General features: G+C 38.6%; 1 protein-coding gene across 24 annotated transcripts in view; it reads right to left on the reverse strand.

The window, feature by feature from the left end:
* TCF4 (transcription factor 4) overlaps positions 1–21,046 on the reverse strand; it is a 315,197-nt gene that overhangs the window by 33,802 nt on the left and 260,349 nt on the right. For 22 of the 24 annotated variants that reach the window (XM_043546602.1, XM_037902556.2, XM_037902559.2 and 19 more), the window contains 5 exons: positions 19,634–19,739; positions 16,570–16,703; positions 11,802–11,934; positions 1,891–1,958; positions 442–520 (listed from right to left, as the gene is read on the reverse strand). In XM_043546602.1, the coding sequence (XP_043402537.1) occupies positions 442–520; positions 1,891–1,958; positions 11,802–11,934; positions 16,570–16,703; positions 19,634–19,739 (520 nt within the window). The remainder of the gene's footprint in view (positions 1–441; positions 521–1,890; positions 1,959–11,801; positions 11,935–16,569; positions 16,704–19,633; positions 19,740–21,046) is intronic. The other 2 variants (XM_043546604.1, XM_037902563.2) reach the window with 1 other exon arrangement.

Genomic DNA, 21,046 nt, shown 5'->3' on the forward strand with positions numbered 1-21,046 from the left:
AGGCTACTGTGTAAAATCTTGGCAACTCCTTTCACGAAGTGGCCTGGCCTGTGAGCTAGGAGGTGTCATCTAAATCCTTACACATGTCTACCCTCTCTCGGAACATTAGGAACAATCTGCACAAGGGTTTATGGGGGTTGCCTGGGGACAGAATATGGGTGTCTATTAACACTGCTTTTTTTGGAGCAGGTAAAGGCATCTATTTAAAAGTCATTATGACCCTCTCTTCGTGTTGACCAAAATATGTCTTTTATAAAGTATTTCCATTCGTCTCAGTGAGTACAATAGTTGGCCTGTATGGGCGCTGTATTTATAAGAAAATAGCCTGATGCTATTGTCTGGATGTAAATCACGCATCCAGTTACAGCAGGAGTTTATTTAAATACCTCCTACCAAAAATATGTTGAAATGTTCAGTAAAATAGAATTGTAATAACAATACCTGAGAGAGAAGGGGGAGAACCAACAGGAGTTGAAGGATTTGATGAAAAGCTGTTGTTGGTGTGATCTGGAGAATAGATCTTTAAAAGATGATAAAGAATTAATCTAAAGCCATCACAAACTGATGCAGAAAGAAATATGGAATTCTTATGCATTCAGTCCATTTAAATGAAAGCAGGACAGGTTATAAAGCCTATTACTTTCATCTTAACTTTTTTTTAAATAAAGACAAAACTGTATTAGATGTAGGAAGCCAAACACTAGAATTCTCTTAACTGGGACATCTTGATGGAAACAGACACTTGCCAATTAAGAGATGGTTCTGATTGCCACAGGCTCTTTAAGGTACATGATGGTGGGAGTGTACGTTTTTATTTCACAGATTGCTTTAAGAATGAGCATTGTACAAAGCCTTACATTTCTGAAAATTATACTATGTAAAATTAAATCCTTTAGCAGCCCAAATAGATCAAAGGGAACAACGAACAGCATAGCTGCACAGTGGGTAATTTATAACAGCAAACACCAAAGACCACTTGTCAATAACTATGATAAGACAAGACCAGGTGTGCGACTTGAATGGGTGGGGTGTGCCATTTAACTGCTGCTTAGAGTCAGTGATATGCAGTACACTGAATTTGCACAATGGGGATTGCCCCTGTTAATCATGTATGCCATATACCAGGAATCATTTAAAAGTGGATTCTGTACTATATCTGTCATTCCGGGCAACCTATTGTCTTATTTTTTCGTCTTTTTAATGAAACATCTGCAGAATATGCAAAAAAATTAACTCTCATGAGAACTCAGTGGAACCCACTCTGCCCAGAAAATAATTTACATTGGTCCTTATTAGAAAGTCAACACATGCAACAGTAACTGCACAGTGATAACAGAGGTGCATCACTATTTCCCTTTACTTAGAACAGGAAATGTGCCATATACCTCAGGGACCACTGTGAGGCAGCTGCTGGTTAATGCTGGCTTTTTAATGGCGACCACTGTAATGGAATAGATGGAAACTAGGGTGGAAAATATAAAATCTGAAAGCAAAAGAAAATCTAGATGAATTCTGTTTACAGATCATTTGATAACACAGAACTAAATCTACCACTGATTTTTAGACAACCTCCCTCCCATTGTTTTTGATAAGTGAAGAGTGTGAAAGATTGAAGGACATGGCTCCTAGTCATTAAGTGCCCAAGAATGGTATAAGATTTCCAGTCATTAATTTCTTTTCTGTTATAAAATTAACTCTAAAACTTTTTTTAAACATAATTTCACATTGATCATTAAATATTTCAACTGATAGTAACTCAAAGCTGATGACCTCTGAGATCGAATCTCTCCTGTTTGCTGTTCATCTTCTTAAAATCCAGGCATCCATTGCTGATTAAAGTTCACACTTCAAAAATGGTAAATGTGTAAACCAAAGTAAATATTTCCTTACAGAGGCAAGTGCTTTCCCCAGTGCATCACCAGTCTGTGAGCTGCCTGCTGCCCCACTTCCTCTGTTTGCTGAAAAACAAAAGATTGAGTGTAAAAACAGGCTGTGAGACATCTGAGTTTTCTATTCCTGGTCCACTTAGTCATAATTTAATTGCATTATAATGCTAATTACATCACATTAATCTTTAATTGCCATCAATTTGTTTGCTAAGGTAGATATCAAACATATTCATATTACGATTTTGGTGACAAAATATAAACTTGACATCTTTGGGGGTTTTAAAATATACTGCATATTTGATACTACTTGACCATACGGCTTTATGTTTTCTCAATGAATGGCAGTCAATGGTAAAGAATAGTCAAAGATATGACGTTCATAACCAGATAAGCCTATGTAATATGCAGCCTTGTGCTCAAAAATGGCTGCTTTTCTTTACCCTCTAATAAAGAATCATATTTTCTACCAATGAAAGCTTACCATATTTACATTCTAAATCATTTCAAACAAATACATTATGGCACTTCACAGCACCTTTCTTCTTCAAGAATCCCAAAGCACTTCTTAAAAAAGTATAAATGCTGTATATACACATTACATGCAAAACAACTGCATTAAAAACATTATGGTTGCAAAATCAAGCACTCAGAAGCTAGGAAATTCCTGAATTAAGGTTGCCTGTGCAACTGTAATTTGGCCCCTTAATGCATATGTATTATGATAACAGTCTTTAATTACATGATCACGTACTATTTTTTCCACAGTATTTCTGCCTCATTCAGTGCACAGGCTGGACATTACTCACTTAACGAGCAGCTACTGATTTTGTTTTCTCTTCATTCAATGTGTGGCCCTTTGCCTTGTTTACTGCAGGCTATTAGATCTTGCTCTGAAGAAAGAATTATTAATTTCCTCGTGGGATTTTCTATGGCATTCATCACTGCAATATCAGAATGCTTCACACATACTAATAAATTTATTTTTACAATGCTCCTGTGAGATGAGGGAGTATTATCCCCATTTTACAGAAGAGGAACTGAGGAACAGAGAGATAAAAGTCAAAAGTACCTGCGTTTTCAGTGTACTTAGCATTATACGGCACATATGTTCAAAACAAAACTCTGAAAGTCAGTGTACTTTAACAACAGCTGTGAGTGCTCAGCACTTCTAAAAATCAGACCCAGAAAATAAGGAACACACAATTAATGACCACTGTGGAAAATCTGATTTAAGTGAGTGGACTAGCATCACATAGGAACTATGTGGCATGGGCAAGAACAGAATCCAATTCTTCAGAGCTGCATTCAACTGCCTTAACTGTGACATCAGACATTTTCTTCACTCCCTCATTCGCTACATATCTTCCAACTTCTGCAACAAATTAAGCAGCGTTTCTGCAAACAGCCTCATTCACTGCCTCATAACGCTGCTCCACCCACATAGCATGCCCAGCCCCGGCTGTTCTGTGCAGGGAAGGGGGAGGGGGAACTCCATCTCTGTCCTCCCCCCAGTGATTTACCTCTCCTCCCAGCTGCCCAAAGGACGCATCTGAGCTGCTGAGGGAGTACTGGTGCAGCTTCTCTTTGCTTCCCCACAGAAGCCATTTTCTGCAAGGAAGCAAAAGGAATCTGCGGGGGTTGGGGGTATTTTTCTGCTGCGCCGCAGTGCTGCAGAATTTCCCCAGGAGTAATGGTTACCTCAGTTCTATCGTCATTGGCTCTGCCATCATGCCTGCACCCTAGCCTCTCTAGCATTAACTTCAGCACAAACTTCCCATTGGAATTCTATCAGGTTAGAAGGTGATCATGCTACAAAGGATCCCTCCAGTGCCATCCTTTTCAATCTCACAGATCTCTAGTGGTGTGTCATACCACTAGAGGGACTTTCATAGGCTACATGATGTAGAGACACTGCTTTCCTCATGCATCCTCTGCTCAGTTTCATGTCCATTGGTTCCCCTCATCCCACATAATGGAAGGGAACTTACAGACTTGTACTGAAAATGTATGGGATATGCATTTAGTCATTATACCAGATAGATAAAATAGGTAGCACAAGTTCTAAAACTCTAAGTATTTGCAATAGTTGAAATGTGTTTGCATCTACACTGCTCTACTATGAAAGGTGGGCAACTATCAGTAAAGCAGCAGAGTAAGAAATCCTCTTAAAAACACTATAGAGCAATTTAAAACTCATGCACCATACATAAATCTGATGGTTAAAGATAAACTTTCATATTAGAGGAAACGTGAGAAAAAGGGGATATTTAAACAAAACAGAGATAGCATTGCAAATTTTTGGAACTTTGCCTCACACTCACTCCCGTTGCTTGCTTATTCAGTGAAGTCATCAACATGTATTTATGACGTCAAAGCTCACACCTAGGGAAACAACTGTGGCATGACAAAAACTGATCATGATGATTGCATCATGAGTAAATATGCCATAATCATGACTTCCCTGAAGGAGTAAATAAGAGGTACAGAAGGGCATTAGAGGAGTAAACCTTCATTTTAAACTAGATATGCATTGGATATTGTGTACCATCAGCAATCTGCTGTAGCCTAGGTTTTGTGGGGCAACAGAGGATGGATCTTTTCACCCTCCCATTAGCAGCAAGATCACAAAAGGGAAGTCTTCCTGCATCAAACACGAGCATCAGCCCCAATTTGTGATGCCTAATCTCCCTTATGAAGTGCAGCTTCTCCACCAGAAAAAGATCTCCTCTACCCAACTGGAGGCACAAGCGCTCCAATGAAAAATGTTGATACTTACTTCTTTCTCATGTTACCTGACTCCACTACAAAACTTGAAAGCACTCTACATGGTTCCCTCTATCATCAGAGGAGTTGTTTCTGCCACCAAGAGGCTGAACCTCTTTCTGTACTGAAATCACTTCCAGGAAAAAAAGAGTACTTGGTGTGAACAAGAACAGTATTTTGAGTCTATTTTCCTTTTGCAACATGGAAGGTATAATTAAAGTGGGAATATCATAGCTTGTATATTTTAACTTGACTAGGTAAGCGAATATCAAGTGAGAAGGAACTGCTCTGTATCTCAGTGTATAAGAGCATAGTGACAGCTCTGCCTCTATCACTGCAGTACCAAAAAATACAGCTCTGGTAATTAGCAAGTGTTCCAAAAAAGGTAAGAAATACACATGAAATGTCAACAGTTTTATCGTTAACTCAGATATATCTGAATGTTTTCCCCAATGTTAAATCCCTTTTCAAGGGCTAATGTCTTCAGCTGAAGGAGATTTAGATTAAATTAATTTAGAAATGTTTCTATAGTGTTGCTTGCACATACATCCTTGCTTGCTTTATTTTTTGGTAATATTTTTACACATTATTGTACATGGGAAAAGTAAGCTTATAGGCCAACAGTAGTTTATTTGTGATCTCAGCTTAGTTTGAAATTAGGTCTGCAAAAAATACAAAGTTTTATGATTTATTCCTCTGAATCACAGTGGAAAGTAGGAAGTTTTTACACTCACAGATAATAACAAAAAATGTAAAGTCAAAGAAATAGAAGACCTGGTGTTAATTAGAGATAAATGTTTAAGTAATATAATGTAAATGCTGTAAATTCTAACCTAAAAGTTTGTAACTTGAATAATTTCAGACATCTAGACATCTAGACACTGAGTCACATATTTCAGAAAGTGAACTATAAAACAAATCAAAACCTAAATACTCTGTACTTTCTTTCTGGATTTTTTTGTTTTAAAGAAAGTGTTTCTCTATTTCAAAAAAAGGCAATGAGAAACTCTTGTTTCAGATCTTCACAGAGAATATGAACTCCAATAGTTTGCTGTCTCCCCATGTGTAGAAATCCCATTTGTTAACCGCAAAGAACCGTTTGCATATAAGGAGAGCAGTTACTCAGAGTCACAATATACTATTCAGATTCTTTAGGAGAATTTAACCCAGTGATTCAGATTAAGGTTGCATATACAGATACAAAACTCTGACAAAGTTCCCAATATTACACTACTTATTGCTAAGAACAAAGGAATTCCCGCTATACACTGCATGCAAGAACTTTGAAGACTAGCAGCTGTGAGAGAGAGTAGAGAAAGTGAACAAGCTAAGGGAACTGACAGATAACTCTGCCCTAGAGATCAAACTGGACACATCCAGACTTTGAACTCGGATCTGTTCCTGAAAGAGAAGATTTCATAGTCTGAGAGTAAATGTGATGTGTGTACACTACAAGTGCTACAGTGGAACAACTGTAGCCTGGTAGCTACATTGCTGTAGTATAGACACTCGCTACAGTGATGGAAGGGTTTTTTCCCCCACTGTAGTAAATCTTTGACAGGTGGTACCTAGGTCGACAGAAGAACTCCCCTGTCACCCTAGTGGTGTCTAATATAGGGTTTATGTTGGTTTAACTACATTGCTCAGCGGTGTGCAAAATTCACACACCTGAGAAACGTAACTAAGTTGACCTAAGTGTTAGGTGTAGACCAGGCCTGAGATTACTCTAAATAAATGGGCCTATTGTGTATTTCTTTCTATTTCTCAAATAAATTAGTATTTTATTTAAATGTAAACTAATCTTTTGTTTAGCTGTTATGATGATGTAAGTGCTGACTGAAAATTGTGGGTGACAAGAAGATCTCTAGTCTTAAGGGAGTAAGTGAAAACAGATATGGCTAATTTTCTTTAGGAGTACATAAGGTCCTAATAAGAGGTTCAGTATGGTCTATGGTCTGACAGCAGCTGGGGGTCTGCTTAGCACACTGAGCCCCATGGACTTCAGGGGTAAAAGGACCAAGCCCACAGAGATTGTTTTGACAATCTCTAGATGTAGGACAGACACCAAACTGTACAAGAGGAAAGGAGCAGTTAACTCATGGCATCCCAGATAAGCAGGTGACCTGCATTATTGTTCTTTCTCTTTACTCCTTTTTCATTCATTAAAATATAACTAACTTACTCCTTTTTCATTCATTAAAATATAAAGTAATTATTAACAATTTAATATATTACATATAATTAATTACACACTGAAGATATACATGAGGTAGGCTTTTTTGTTTTGTTATGCAATGAAATTGGGATGCTTAAACAACTGGAATGTAACTCCAACTTTTGTAAAGAACCACCACTGGTATCTTAAGTGGTGCCCTACACAGAAGAACGCTATATGAAAAATAAGGAGGTGCACCAGGGCTATGCTTTGGGGTGGAGTCACAAGAAAAATTCCCCTAAGAATGTGTTTTCCCAGACATTTTGGGAAACAAACACTGGGGCTGATTCATTTATATGTGGATCCAAAACTAAAAGTACTGCCCTAATCTAGCTGAATAAAACCACACTCGGTCAAGAATGCTTTCTGTTAGAAAACAAAACAAAACAAAGCACCTCATACAAATAAGACAAGCTCCTGCTCTAAATGGGAAAGCAGGGGGAAGAAGACAGGGAATGCTTATCCTTATGCCCCTGTTTTCATCCTTACACCTCCAAGTCCATCTTGATGAGTGTACAAGCTTTAGAGTGCATTCATTTTTCTAATATTCATTGGAACTTAAATTAATGCTCGTATTTATTGGTAGTACCAGTGTATACCTGAGAGTGCCCAAAACACACACTCTCTCGTATATTTAGGCTACATCCACGCTGTGAACTAGGTGTGTGATCGCCCTGCACATTTAAACGGGGCGTGGGTGTTTGGCAGGGGCGGGGGGAGAGAGATGAAAACTGCTGCAAAAAGGGGACAGCGTGGTTGCTGACTCATCCCCTGGGAATGCAGGGTTTAAAAGGGCAGCTCGGCATCTAAAACCTTCCTTTTTACATGGACCAAGACTAAAGCAGAAGGACTTAAGAAAGAAGTGTTCATTTAAGGAACGAACCGGGGCCAGTTGGGGATTCCTATGATTGGTATGGCAAGGAGCCAACCCCCCATTCTAATAGCCCACCTTAACCCTCCTACGAGGCGGCTGGTGATGGACGGTAAGGTCCCAGCAATGGATTTGTTGGAGGGATCTGGAGGGAAAAAGAGCGGAAGCTGGTGGGAGCCCCTGAGGTATGGTATAGTCCCAGCAATGGATTTGCTTGAGGGACCTGGATGGAAAAAGAGGGGGAGCTGGTAAAAGCCCTTTTGGTAATTACAGAATAAACACGGGGTTACCTGTACTGCACACTTTTATCTGCCGGGTAGTCCCAGACATCTAATAACAACATTGCAGCCTGATTAAACCATCACGTCAAATGTCTCCTGTCCTTCTTTTGGCATAGCCAGACAAGGATTCCCCTGCTCACGTATCTATACACTACCTCTCATCAAGCTTGCATGAGTATAAACAGCAGCGTAGTTATGAGCTACACAAGTAGGGGTACACCAGCAGGGGAATCCCACCCCTAGTTTGTAGTGCACATGTAGCCTTAGTCAAATCAGATTGGGATGGTCAGTACAGGGTTAGAAACATGGATGTAAAGGTAGCAGAATGACAAGGAGGAGGAATGATGTATGATGGAAAGCACAAGTACCTTCACAAAGCTTTTAATTTTAGTGTTTAGTGTTACTGCTGTTGCTAGGTCTCTATAATCATTAATAGGCCCAGAGGATGAAGGCATTCTGGACACCTGAGACCCGAGGATGGTACGAGGCTCTCCCTGAACTTTAGAGGAGGATGGTTTGTTTGAAATATTTGTTGTCTGGGCTTCACTGGCTGAAATAGTTAAATGACTCTGAACCTGAATAAAGGGTTAGATTCAGTTAGCATGATGGACAAAAAATTGAGCCAGTTCTTATTTTCCCCAAATTAGATTGATTTGAATACAAATATCAATCTCAGCATGCAGCCCTAACATGCATGTAAGTTGCTAATAGATTGCTAAGTGACAGCACAACTTCACTGGTGTTTCCTTGCCCTGCCAGCAATAAAGGCCATTGCTTAGATTGGTAGGAGGCTGGTGCTATTGCAGTCTGAGAGGCTGAAGAGATTGATGGAAATGCTATAGTCCATGGCTTTTGACTCTCTGTTTGAGGGAGGTAGAGCTCCTTTGATACTGTGACCAAGTTTAGGTGGGATGAAGGAGAAAATGCCTGCTTGGAAGCTTAGGACTCCTCTACTTTACAACTGGATTTGAAAATGAATAACAAATGTTATTGCTCTAATTTTGAGCTATACTTCTACTCAACATACCTCTGCTAATATGATAAAGAGAATATGAAAGGCTTTTTCTATCCCAGTGATGGATGGATTCATGGTGTGGGTTCCTAACTATTCTGAAGAATACACCGGACCCTCCCTAGAAGGCGCATCTATATAGCGCGAATTCGCATAGAACACGGTCGCGGCCATGGATCCCAAATTTAATTACTTTAATTGCAATTCATTTTAACATGGTCCCTGCTATAACGCGATACCACACATGGATCCCAAATCCCGGGTTCTAGCGAGGGTCTGGTGTATATATATATATCCAATGTTACACTTAACTCCTTAGAAACCTCTCAGCAAGCTCCTGTAGGAACAATCCTGTATGGGCAGTGGGATGTACAAGATGATGAAGTAGTTCTTTTCCATTTCTAACTTCTGTGATTCAGATTGAAAATCTTGAATTCTTTGAATAAATTCCCAGGCACCTGTATCTCAATAGCTATAATTAAATCTAGAACATGTAGTCAATGTAACTGACAGGACACTGGATGCACATCTATAATAAAGCATTCCATTAAAAAATACAGACTTCTTACACTAGAATCCAAACTTATAAAACCATGCTCTTTTTGACTGGACAGCACTTAATATGAAGGTAGAATGGAAGTTATGATTTTGTGTAGAAGGAAATCTTAGCTCAACTCGGTATTTATAGTTGATGGACTTCCCAAACTATGAAATATTGACATTATTGGAAAAAATTCATATTCCTCTTGAGCTATGTGACTGTTTATCATTTCACTATATCTGGAAGCTTTACAATCTTGTAAAAAAATAAAACGCAGTATTATGTGGCTGCTCTAATAGCAAAATTACTGTGAAACCGAGGTCTCAAGGGGAAACACACACAAAGTTTCTATTACAAAACTGTGTATTGCAATGCATCATGTAATAAAAACATATCATTAGAAGTCAAAGTAGCAAGGAGGATTAATACATAAATATTCTGAAGTAATCTTTTGCATATACTATATTAAATCTATCTTAATAACTGGTTGCTTAAAAATTGCATAGCTTTGGACCTTTGAAAAACACATTGGCAATACTACGCATAGGATTAAACATCACTTCTAGTCAATGTTGTCATGTATTCTATTCAGAAAATTTCTTTTACCCAATGCTGTTCAAAAAGATCACAGGTCTTCTTCTGAATACAGCTGATCTTAGGTGCACAAATAATATTAGTTACAGAAGTGTCTCTTCTAGATCTATGGAATTTACTAGCAATAAATAGTTCTGTTTGCCTTCAAGAATACATTTTAGGGATACTCAAGCACTTGCTGGACATTAAACACAACAAAAATCCCTTGAGGATCCGATTTTGCTAGGTAGCCCAATGGGACTAGCCACATAGTAAGATGGTTAAAAAGCCTGAAAATATTTTATAGCAAATTTTTAGGGCTTTAGTCAAAAATTCAATTTTCATCAAAAATGTTAGTTGAAATTTTTAAATTTAGAAAATTTTGACCTGCTCCAGTAGTAAATTACTAGTCAATGTGAGTACGGGTGCCCAATTCAGAAACCGTCTGCTTAGGGCCTGAAGACTGGACTCAAAATGAAATATATTCATATTCCATTCCCCAAATGTTCTGAGCCCCTATATTGTTATCTTTAAGGCTATCACAAAACCAGGCACAGACGTTCCATGCATTAAAACTGCGGCTATCAGACTTTTTGTGAGATAATGATTTTTGCATGTCACACTCACAAAAAAGCAAGGAACACATTGTAAAAGAAGACTTCTCAATGGAATGGGAAGATTGAGCACAGAAATCCTATACTGTAAAGGGATACAATTATCTCAGACAGTGACAAATGAAGAAGAGACTATTAAATTTTTCCTTTGTTTAGAGACCTTGAAAAATATGATGCCCATGTGTTAATACTTGAACTCACCCTCCATTCTTACTGCATTAGTCCTGCTTAAAGTCATTTTATACAGAATCATGTGTGTAATCTGAAACATGTGTCAAACTATGTGTTCCCTAGTTACCAAGTATTTAATTAGCTTTATTTGTTCTTTGTGATACAGGCAAGCCAATATTTCTTTATTTCCTGTATTTAAGTCTGAACCAGAATATGCCAAATATTTAAGAAAGTATACAGATGTATGCTATTAATTTACAGAGGTTGTTACAAAAATATCAGTAACTTCAGAAAAGAAGGCTCTCTTCTTATTACACAAACATGCTGCCATCACTGATTTCTACCACACTGTGTGGAAATCAAATAAAAAATTGAAGGGGATGAACATTAAAATATATTGAGTGAAGTATCAGTTCACAAGGAACTGTATGCAATTAAAGGGGGAGCTTAATTCAATAAAATTTGACTTTCCATCGACTTCAAAGCCAACAGCATCAGGCGCCTAGTTTGTGTAGTGTCTTCAGTACAAACTTTAAACCAAAGTGCTTTACAGAATTAAATGCTATATTTAGACACTTAAATAACCAAGAGATAAAATATTAAAAAATTATGAGTAAGGAAGGCAATAGGTCAGGTACAATATATTTATTTAAATCATACTTCTATTATACTTATAATCTTTCTGGACACATATTGGAAGAAAGTCTTCTTCTAAAGTATCGAATATATTAGGAAATAAATTTTAACAACTCTTAAAACAGAAAGGTTCAGTAGCGATATACTGCACCAAAGCAGATGAGATGCCAGGAGAGAGAAATGAAAGAAAACAATGCTGTATTCGTATTCATATGCAGATCTCTCTGCAACTCACCCATTATACTGTCTGTTCCATTAGCAGGTGGCGTGCAGGAAGAAGCATTGTAATGATTTGTACCACTACGGTGGAAAGTGGACATCGGAGGAAGACTGGAATTGATGTCTGCTGAGGAGTGTGATGGGTAGCTCTGTAGCAGAAAGTATAAAAAGTGGAACATTTTAAATAATAAAGCACGAAAGACGGGCTGTCTGGATCACTTCATTCAGGATTGTTACAGTATTTCATCTAAAGGAGCAGGTCTTGTTGTCATGTGTAAAGGAATGAGGATTTTTTCCGCTCAGGTACCTATGCAGGAAAGTTAATAAACTTTGATACTATAGGATGAAATTAAGAAAGAAAATGTATGCCTCATACCAGGAAAAACTTGGTGACAGTGATATCTATTAGTTGGAGAAATAGTCTTCTGAAGGAAGTTATGGAATCCGCATTACCTTGTGATATTTAAAACTAGACCTGACAAAGCATGAGAATATATTCTGTATGGAAACAAGCCATCACCGGGATAGACTAGTTGATCTAATGAGCCAAATTCTCCACCCCTGCTGCTTGGAGCTGCACTATAAAGCTGGTGAATCAAATTATCCAAGACTCCATGGGTGGTGGATTGATGGCAGGTCTATTTGTGGTCTGTGTGTGCAGACAAGCCCTAGAACATTGTTATCTTTTAGCTCTAAGAAAAAGAGGGTGTCACTATGCCTTGGTAATCCCTGGCTGCTGCAGTGGCTCCTTGGGTAGCTGGGAATAAATTAAAACAACCCCTGGATCAGGGGAATATAAAAGTATCATAAAGCCATCTTTGTACTCTACCCCTACATGAGGTCCTACACCAAGCACAGGATGGCCAAAAATAGAATCTGGGCCACAAAATTGTCTCTCTCTTATTTTTTATTGTATTATTTTTACGGTACTTTTGATATTTAAGTACCAAATACTTGGATTCTGTCTACCTCGAAGTTATAAGGACATAAGCACATCATACAGTTATACAGCCAAAACCTACATTCCTTACGCAGTCAGAACTTCAATGGAATCTAACAGGGGTTTTGTCTGAGTAAAGTCTGAATAAAGATTTCAGGCTTTGACTCACACATAAACCAGCCTAGGATGGCAACTCATAGTCCAACTGGCTGAAGTTAACCTGGGTTAAGAGAGGTTTCAGAGTGAGCTGTAGCTCACGAAAGCTTATGCTCAAATAAATTGGTTAGTCTCTAAGGTGCCACAAGTCCCCCTGTTCTTTTTGGGTTAAGAGAGTTTGTCACTTTGCTCACAAATCACTAAACAGTCATTGTTTCAGGTAACAGTCTAAATCGGAGTAATGCCATGACCCCTGCTGAGTTCTGTTCCATGGCACCCACACAAAAATGGATCAGCAAGTAAGATTTTATCATTTCTCAGGGGGAAAACATCGAAGGGATACTACCAAATATTTCAGCACAAACATGGGATCTGCCTTAAAATGTATGTAATTTGATAAGGAAATTGTACTCTGCATTCTAAGCAACTATTAAAAAAAAGTATAATCCATGAGAAAGCAGAAATAATAAACAGCAACTATTCTTTTTGTGCTGTCTGTATTGGCACTGGAGTACCACCAGGTAACGAACAATTCAAGAGATTTTACATATACGTACAGCTTGAACTGAAGCCATTCTGGCTTCCCTCAACAGTCTCTGCATATACTAAAAGTGCTGACCTCCCACTTTTGTCCCCGTAGAAATCATATAGGACAGCAATTAAAATACCAATGCCTCCCCCCTGCGCTACCTTAGGCACAGAAGATCTTACTAATATAGAGAAGTGGGACAATAAATAATATGGACCCAAGGTTCAGAAGTGCTGAGCACCTGCAACTCACATTGATGTCAATGGGAGCCCCGGGGGGCTAGATTCACAAAAGGACTTAGGCTCCTAAACTGCCACTTTAGGTGCCTAAATCCCAGAATTATGCTCCACTGGGATCCACAAAGCCCCTGCTCAACTGCGGCCGAACACTGTAGGTGCCTAACCTAGCTCAGCACCAACATTTTGGCAGTATATTTTCCCAAGGTGTTTTATGTTTCTGTCTCTGAGCACCCACACATACTGCCGCTTCACTCTAGACATCTGGACTCCTCAGCCCTAGAGTGATGGGAAAACAGGCTCTCCTCTGAATAACTCACCTGCAGGGCTCAATCTATGAAGCATGTTCTGAGCTCACTGCTGGTTCAGGCCCCACACAAGAACTGTGAATTAATTATTTAAAAAGTTCCTGGAGCAGGGGGACTAGTTACGGGGGATGCCCCAATTTACCCAGAGTGGAACAGCTTCAACAGGACAAAGAGAAGGAATATCCTGAGCAGTAGTAGAATCCTGTTCAAATGCCTTCTCCCACCCCAGGCAAAGATGGAACTTGAACTGAGGGCCTCCTGCATCCTGGTGAGTGTCCTAACTACTGGGCTAAAAGTCATTGTTCTCCTTCCCTACCTGCTTCTTGAAAAAATGACTTGGGTCCCGTGTGTCAAGGGAGGGTTTGCTGATGAGAATCCCAAGCAGAGGGAGGCACCTCCCTGCAGCCTTGATTTAGGCAAACTGATCTCCCTAAAAAAGGCGGGGCTTAGGACAGAAACCCTCTGCTTGGTATCTCCCATTGGCTAGCTTACGTGGGGTGTCATCTAAACTGCTGGCTTTTGTGACTCCCATTTTGAGGTGCCTATCTCCTTCCATTTATCGTATAAGGAGCCTGAGAACCTAATTCATGTTTTCTGAATCACAGTAATTTTCTAGGCACCATGTTTTCTGAATCACAGTGATTTTCTAGGCGCAGTGATTTTCAAGGCTGCGTGTCACCACTCCTAATTTCCATAGTGAATCTAGCCCTGGGTGCTCACCACCTCTGACAATTAGGCCAAACAGTAATTCCCAGATAAAAACTACATTTAGAAGGCGTTAAGGTTGAGAGTACCTATCACTGATTTACTGTACAGACCATTACAAAGATGTTGTAACTATCCCAAAGCCATGACTTATCAACCAAGGATTTAAAATTAGGGTTAAACTTGAAAGAAACAAGGGCACTCAAACAACCATAACTCTGCCGTGCAATGACACAATGCAAGAACCATACATTTATGATTAACAAAAAATAGTGTATGGTCCCAGATCAGACTAAACTTTTTTTTTGAAAGACATATTCAATTTTTTTTTATATATTTTTTCTCACTGTTTCACTACAGGGAACAGTTAGGGTAGTTTGGGTGCCCACATTACGAACATTAAATAGACATGGCTGAGCTGCTATTTTATATTGGTTGTAACTAGGGATTTATTAACCTTGTAAAGTTTGATGTTTTGTGAACTTCTTGAACTACTTTTTTCAGTTCACAAAACTAAATTCACAAACCTGTATGTTAAACCTATGTTTTCCCCCTCCCCCCCAAAGATAATTCAGTTACAATAAGAAGTATACCATTTTCTAGCTAAAAAGAAGTCTATGGTAAGTTCTATGGACAGCCAAACTCCTCCAAAATTTTGCCTAGTTCACCTAAAAACAATATCTATCTTTTCTCCTGTACCCTTGGCTCCTTTTTCCTAGTCTCTGATAAGTAAAAGCTGAATCTAAACCCAATAATGTGTCTCAGTTGAACCTAAGATGGTCACATGGAAATAAAATTAGAAAAAAAGTTTCTCTATTTGTAGCTGAAATAATTTACACGTTTGGGGGAAAAAAGCATCTCTCTTCACCAGTCTCATCATTTCGCTTTGCCCAATATACTTTCCCTTGTGTTTCTAATGCAGTGGGAGTCGACAGGATTGTGTTGTTTGTGCACAGCATCAACTCAGCCATGATGTTAGGGGAATACTCCCAAAGCTGTGCACAATGTCTATGCAGTTCTCTTTTTAGTCTAATCAAATATCACAGACTGAATTAGTCCTACCAAACTGCTTCTGTGTTGACAAGGCAATGAAGGAATAGCATGGTGTTCCACTAATATTTATTAAAATATTTAAAAATATTTTTGCAAAATAAGGAATAGACAGAGTTATCTAAAAACTCAGAAATACAAAGGAGGTTGAGGAAAATGTAATATACATAATAATGTGCATACATGTGTCCAAATCTCATGTGTAGTGATGTCCATGTGATGAATATAAATCTACACTCATTTCACGAGCTAATTAATTTCCACAGAGACTTAATCTAAAAGAACAACCTATGAGAAACAACTTCCTTCTTCCTAATCCTCCACCCCAACTTCCTCTCCAGAATTATGTTGGTATATCATGTACAATGGACAGTGTAAAGTTCTGGACTATTGTTCTAATATCTTATGATTCTTCAGGGATAGAACCAGGAGTTTTATACTACCTGTTAGGAAGATTGGCTGCCAACTTTCAATGATATAAGTTATATGCTTCCAGTGCTGATAGGCACCTAAGACCTTATAATAGAAATATTTTCCACAGAAAAACTATTTAGGTAGTTTTAGAGGTTTGGACAATGATAACTAATGTACCAAGCCTTGCAGATGGAGGAATGTACAATTCACCGCTTCTGAGATACTTATTTGTTAAATATGTGGCATGAGATTACACTGTGGTTCAATAAAAACATTTTAGTGACATGAGATTGGTATGGGCACTTTCTTCTCAGGTGGCAAAGCTCTGAGTGACTTATGCAGGTCATCCCAAATGAGTATCAATAAAACCTCTGTCCCACACCATGCCGTTATGTATTCTCTTTCTCTCCATACACGTACACATATGCATTAGAAGGTTAACTTACCAAACGGTCATGTGGATGCAGGCTGCAGTAGCTGCTAGACTGTGGAATATGAGAAGAATTGCCCAACATTCCTCCATAACCAGGCTGATTCATCCCACTGGAGGAGCTCCATGGGTCACTGCTGTGATGACCATCTGTAGAAAAGAAAGAAAATGTGGCTTCTCTGAAGGCCATAAATCTTGGTTATATAATTGTTTTGTTTTGTTTTCCTGTAAACTTTAAAATAACTGTCCTAATGGGGCTTGATGCATATGCAATGTATCACTGTGTCGGTTAATTGCTTACATTACAAGACAGCAGCCATAAAAGGAATGCTGTATATTGTCTTTCTGTCTCCTAAGGGCTACACAAATTTAACATAAAAGCATGCTCTTAATAAAAAATTAAGCTGAACTGAGCAACAGTGAATAACAATATCATCTTTAATCATTTCAAGTCAGTCACATAACTGATGCTAAAAGTTTCTCTAAAGTTTTATTCCTGCCATTTTATCACAAGCTTAAATACATATACCCCAAGTTACTACAAATTTCAGCTGGGACAAAATATGAGCTTCAAAATAAAATAAACTGATTTGAACTGAGTGTTCAAATCTGAATTAAGGGTAGTCTAACAGCCTTTGAATGACAACACTTCCTACACATAGGTGATTTGGTGCGTCATTAAGAGGTTTTGGTTCTTAGAGAGGTATTACTTCCTCTGCAAATACACAAGCCATTTTGTATTTCTGCACCTAAAATGCCTATGCCTTCTGGGTGACTCCATTCTGATACCATGAGATACAGGCTGCATCTCTGACTTTTAAAAGTTACCCCCTAAAGCAAGTCAAGCACTTAAAGGGGTCCTTAGCCTACTTAACCACACTTTTTACATTTAACTAGATCCTTGGGAGTAAATCTATAATTATCAAGGTTTTTTGTTTCTTAATGGAAAAGTCCCATAACATTTAACAAAGCATAATAACCTTTCCATAGGTGTTCTGAATCCCAATTTAGAAGAGATTTATATCACTAATATAAATCTCTAACAGGATAGTTAAAAAAAATTAGAGAAAGGTTAGCATTCTCCATTCATTTCTACAGATGTTTAATTTGTATAGAACTCTTTTGGTCTCACCTTTATTAAATTCTATATGACTTTCCAGAATTGGTTGTTCTGTGAATTTTCACAATTTAAATTTGAGATCACAGGTTCAGCCTATGCCCTCATTTCCTGGTTCAACACAGGGAGAAGGCATAGGTCTTTGCGGCATAAACGAATCATCTCCCAGGGAACTGACAGAATGGGACTCTATGATAACGTTCTCCTTTCCCTGTCTCCCTTTGTAATGGCCTCTCTCTCGATGGGTAATACGGAACCACTGTACTACCACTGATTGAGGGGGCTGCCTTAAATCCCCTGCTGGGGGCACACAGGTATAAGACAGAAACTAGTGAGCTTGGGAAGTAGAAAGAGCAGCATCTGATATGGTGATTTTCTGTGTCTAACAGTCGGATGTGGTGGAGCAGCCTACAAACCTTTGACTCCATAAATAGCTGAGATCCAAGCCTGATGGTATGAATGATCTTTTCCTATTCTTAAGGCAACAGCTCAGCCTGTCAGGGGCCTACACCTACTCCAATTTCCTACTGTGCTTGCCACGCAGCTACTCTGCTAGGCATCTACTTCTCTTCATGACCCCAAAACTAAATGTAAGACATAGTGATAGGCATAGGTGCCAGAATGAGGAGTGCTGCCTCCCCCCCGGCTTGAAGTGATTTCCATTATCTATAGGGTTTACAGTTTGGTTCAATGGCTCTCAGCACTCCCACTATACAAATGGTTCCAGCACCCCGGTGATCGGACGAAACCAAAATCCCAGATATGAACATCCTTACTTATGTTCCTTATCTGTAATATGAACCAACTACAGGTACCAGCATGAAATACTCCTTTTTGATCACAGTGGCTTAGTCTAGTCACTCAATGGAAGTGAAGTATAGACCATGTGCCACATTAAAAGTGATGCAAGATGGAATCAGAGTTACACAGATGCATATTTGTTTACAGCAGTGGTTCCCAAACTTGTTCCGCCACTTGTGCAGGGAAAGCCCCTGCCAGGCCAGGCTGGTTTGTTTACCTGCTGCATCTGCAGGTTCGGCCGATCGCGGCCCCCAGTGACCGCGGTTCACTGCTCTAGGCCAATGGGAGCTGCTGGAAGTGGCGGCCAGTACGCCCCTCGGCCCGCGCCGCTTCCAGCCGCTCCCATTGGCCTGGAGCAGCGAACCGTGGCCACTGGGAGCCGTGATCAGCCGAACCTGAGGACGCGGCAGGTAAACAAACCGGCCCGGCCCACCAGGGGCTTTCCCTGAACAAGCGGCGGAACAAGTTTGGGAACCACTGGTTTACAAGATCATGGCCTGAATGTGGTTCTCAGGCTCTTTGATCTTTGCCTAAGTAGGGCAAAATGTGGGTCCTACACTTCTAAATAGATTGTTTCATTGACTCACTCCAGGACTTTTAATTAACAAGTTACCCGAAACTTTATTTCAATGGGTTATAACTATGAGTAATTGCAAGAAATACAGTATACAATAGTGAACGTGTAAAAACTAACATTTTAAAATGAGAGACACTATGTAGTTAATTTAAAAACAGATTTAGAAGTTGCTATAATACAGAGTATATATTATATACACACACTTTATGCTGTGTACTCTAAATATTATACAGTTTATAAATTTTCTCCCTCATACACAGACAGATTTATTCACAAAGTACCATGCATATTATGAGCATTTAATAGATGTATAACATATGTGCATATACACAAACTCTTTGAAAAGAAAGCCTAAAGTAATTCAAATGATAAGAATCTAGTAAGTTATTTCATTATTATATTTCATTACAGGATCAAAACAAGATGCTCACAGCTATAATGGTCTATGCCATACAGGTCTTCATTTTAATGGTAACGAACGTAACAGCACACAGGATGATATTCCATGCTGTGTCTAATACACGTCAATAAATATATACATGAAATGTATGCACAATATATTTCTCTTTGACAGTAGCATCTTACCTTGCATGAAGAAGGAGCTAGGAAAAGTGCTGGCTGCTGGTTTTGAGGATGGATAACCTGGTGAATCCCTATTGTAGTCAGCAGTGCTTGCTGACGGGGCATAAACCTAAGGAAAAAGGATTAATTTAGTATGCCTTCAGCAATGACTGAAATATTTCAAGGCATGTCGCTTTAAAAAAGAAGCAGGAATAAAATACTGAATATTTACCTTGTTCAGTTTAAATCAGTTCCTAGCATTACACAATACTTCTTTTGGAATACAAAAATCTCAGTATTTGTGTGAAAAGAAAATAAATTTTAAGCTTCAAAAGAAATGTAGGTATGACATTTTCCAGCCTTAGACAAGAATATTTGTGAGGTATTTGTCAAACAGTTTCTAGCTGTAAATACACTGTACAACTAACATATGTTGGACCTGGGATCTTACGGAGCTTCAAAGTATTGAGAACATGAAACAATACTGATTTATTATATGAAAGGACACAGCTTTCACACATTTAAGGACAAAAATGAAAGCAGTGTGAAGAAGTCAAACTCTTTGTTCCCTAAATGCAAAAATGAAATTTAAAAAACAGCACTATCAAGGGCACTGAAAATTATAAACATACCTTGGGATATTAAATTCCCATGTTACTAGGTCTTTGCAGAGCAGCTTGAAAGCACTATTAAAAACCTGGATCTACACAAGACCACCAACACAGCATGTGTGTGCATCGGGGGAAAAAAACCTTCTTTTTTAGTACTTATTATATTTGTGTGTGCAATAAACTTAGTAAGTGTGCCAAAAAACTAATTTACTTATATTTGTTTACTAATACACCAGAGAGTTCTGTAACTAGCGTTTTACAAAAATAGTTCTTGTATTTTCTTGTTATGTTAACCAGAACAACATAAAAGAAAAAAAGTCTGGACTCATAAGGTATAGTTTAACTTTGAGTTTTCTTTTGCTAAATTTATATATTATATATGTATATTAAAGCCTCAATTTTTTGTTTCTGATTAAAAAGTTCCTCTCTCCAGATGGTCAGGAATACTGAAGCACTGTCATCTTCTTGATGAAAATGGATACCTTCCTGCCTCCATTTTGAAGCAGGCAGCAGATCACAAAATTGGCAGACAGCCTACTCTGACATTCACAGGTCACAGCGAAGGGAAAGAGAAATCCACCAATAAAATACAACTGCAAGCAATGTTAGAAAAAAATCCCATCTATGCTCATCCTGCATCTCACAAACATTACAAGAGAAATCAAATGCTTTCTCTCAACAAAATAAATAGAAAACTAAGAGGCACCCTTATGCTGAGTAACTTATTCTGAAAGTTGTCCGGTTGATTTCAACAAGGATACGTGATGTGTAAGGTACCTGAGTAAGGTTGGCAGAATCAGGCTCTAAGCACTTCTGCAAGAAGAAG

The sequence above is a fragment of the Chelonia mydas genome, chromosome 5 (genome assembly GCF_015237465.2).
Source record: "Chelonia mydas isolate rCheMyd1 chromosome 5, rCheMyd1.pri.v2, whole genome shotgun sequence".
In the NCBI taxonomy this organism is placed as follows: Eukaryota; Metazoa; Chordata; order Testudines; family Cheloniidae; genus Chelonia; species Chelonia mydas.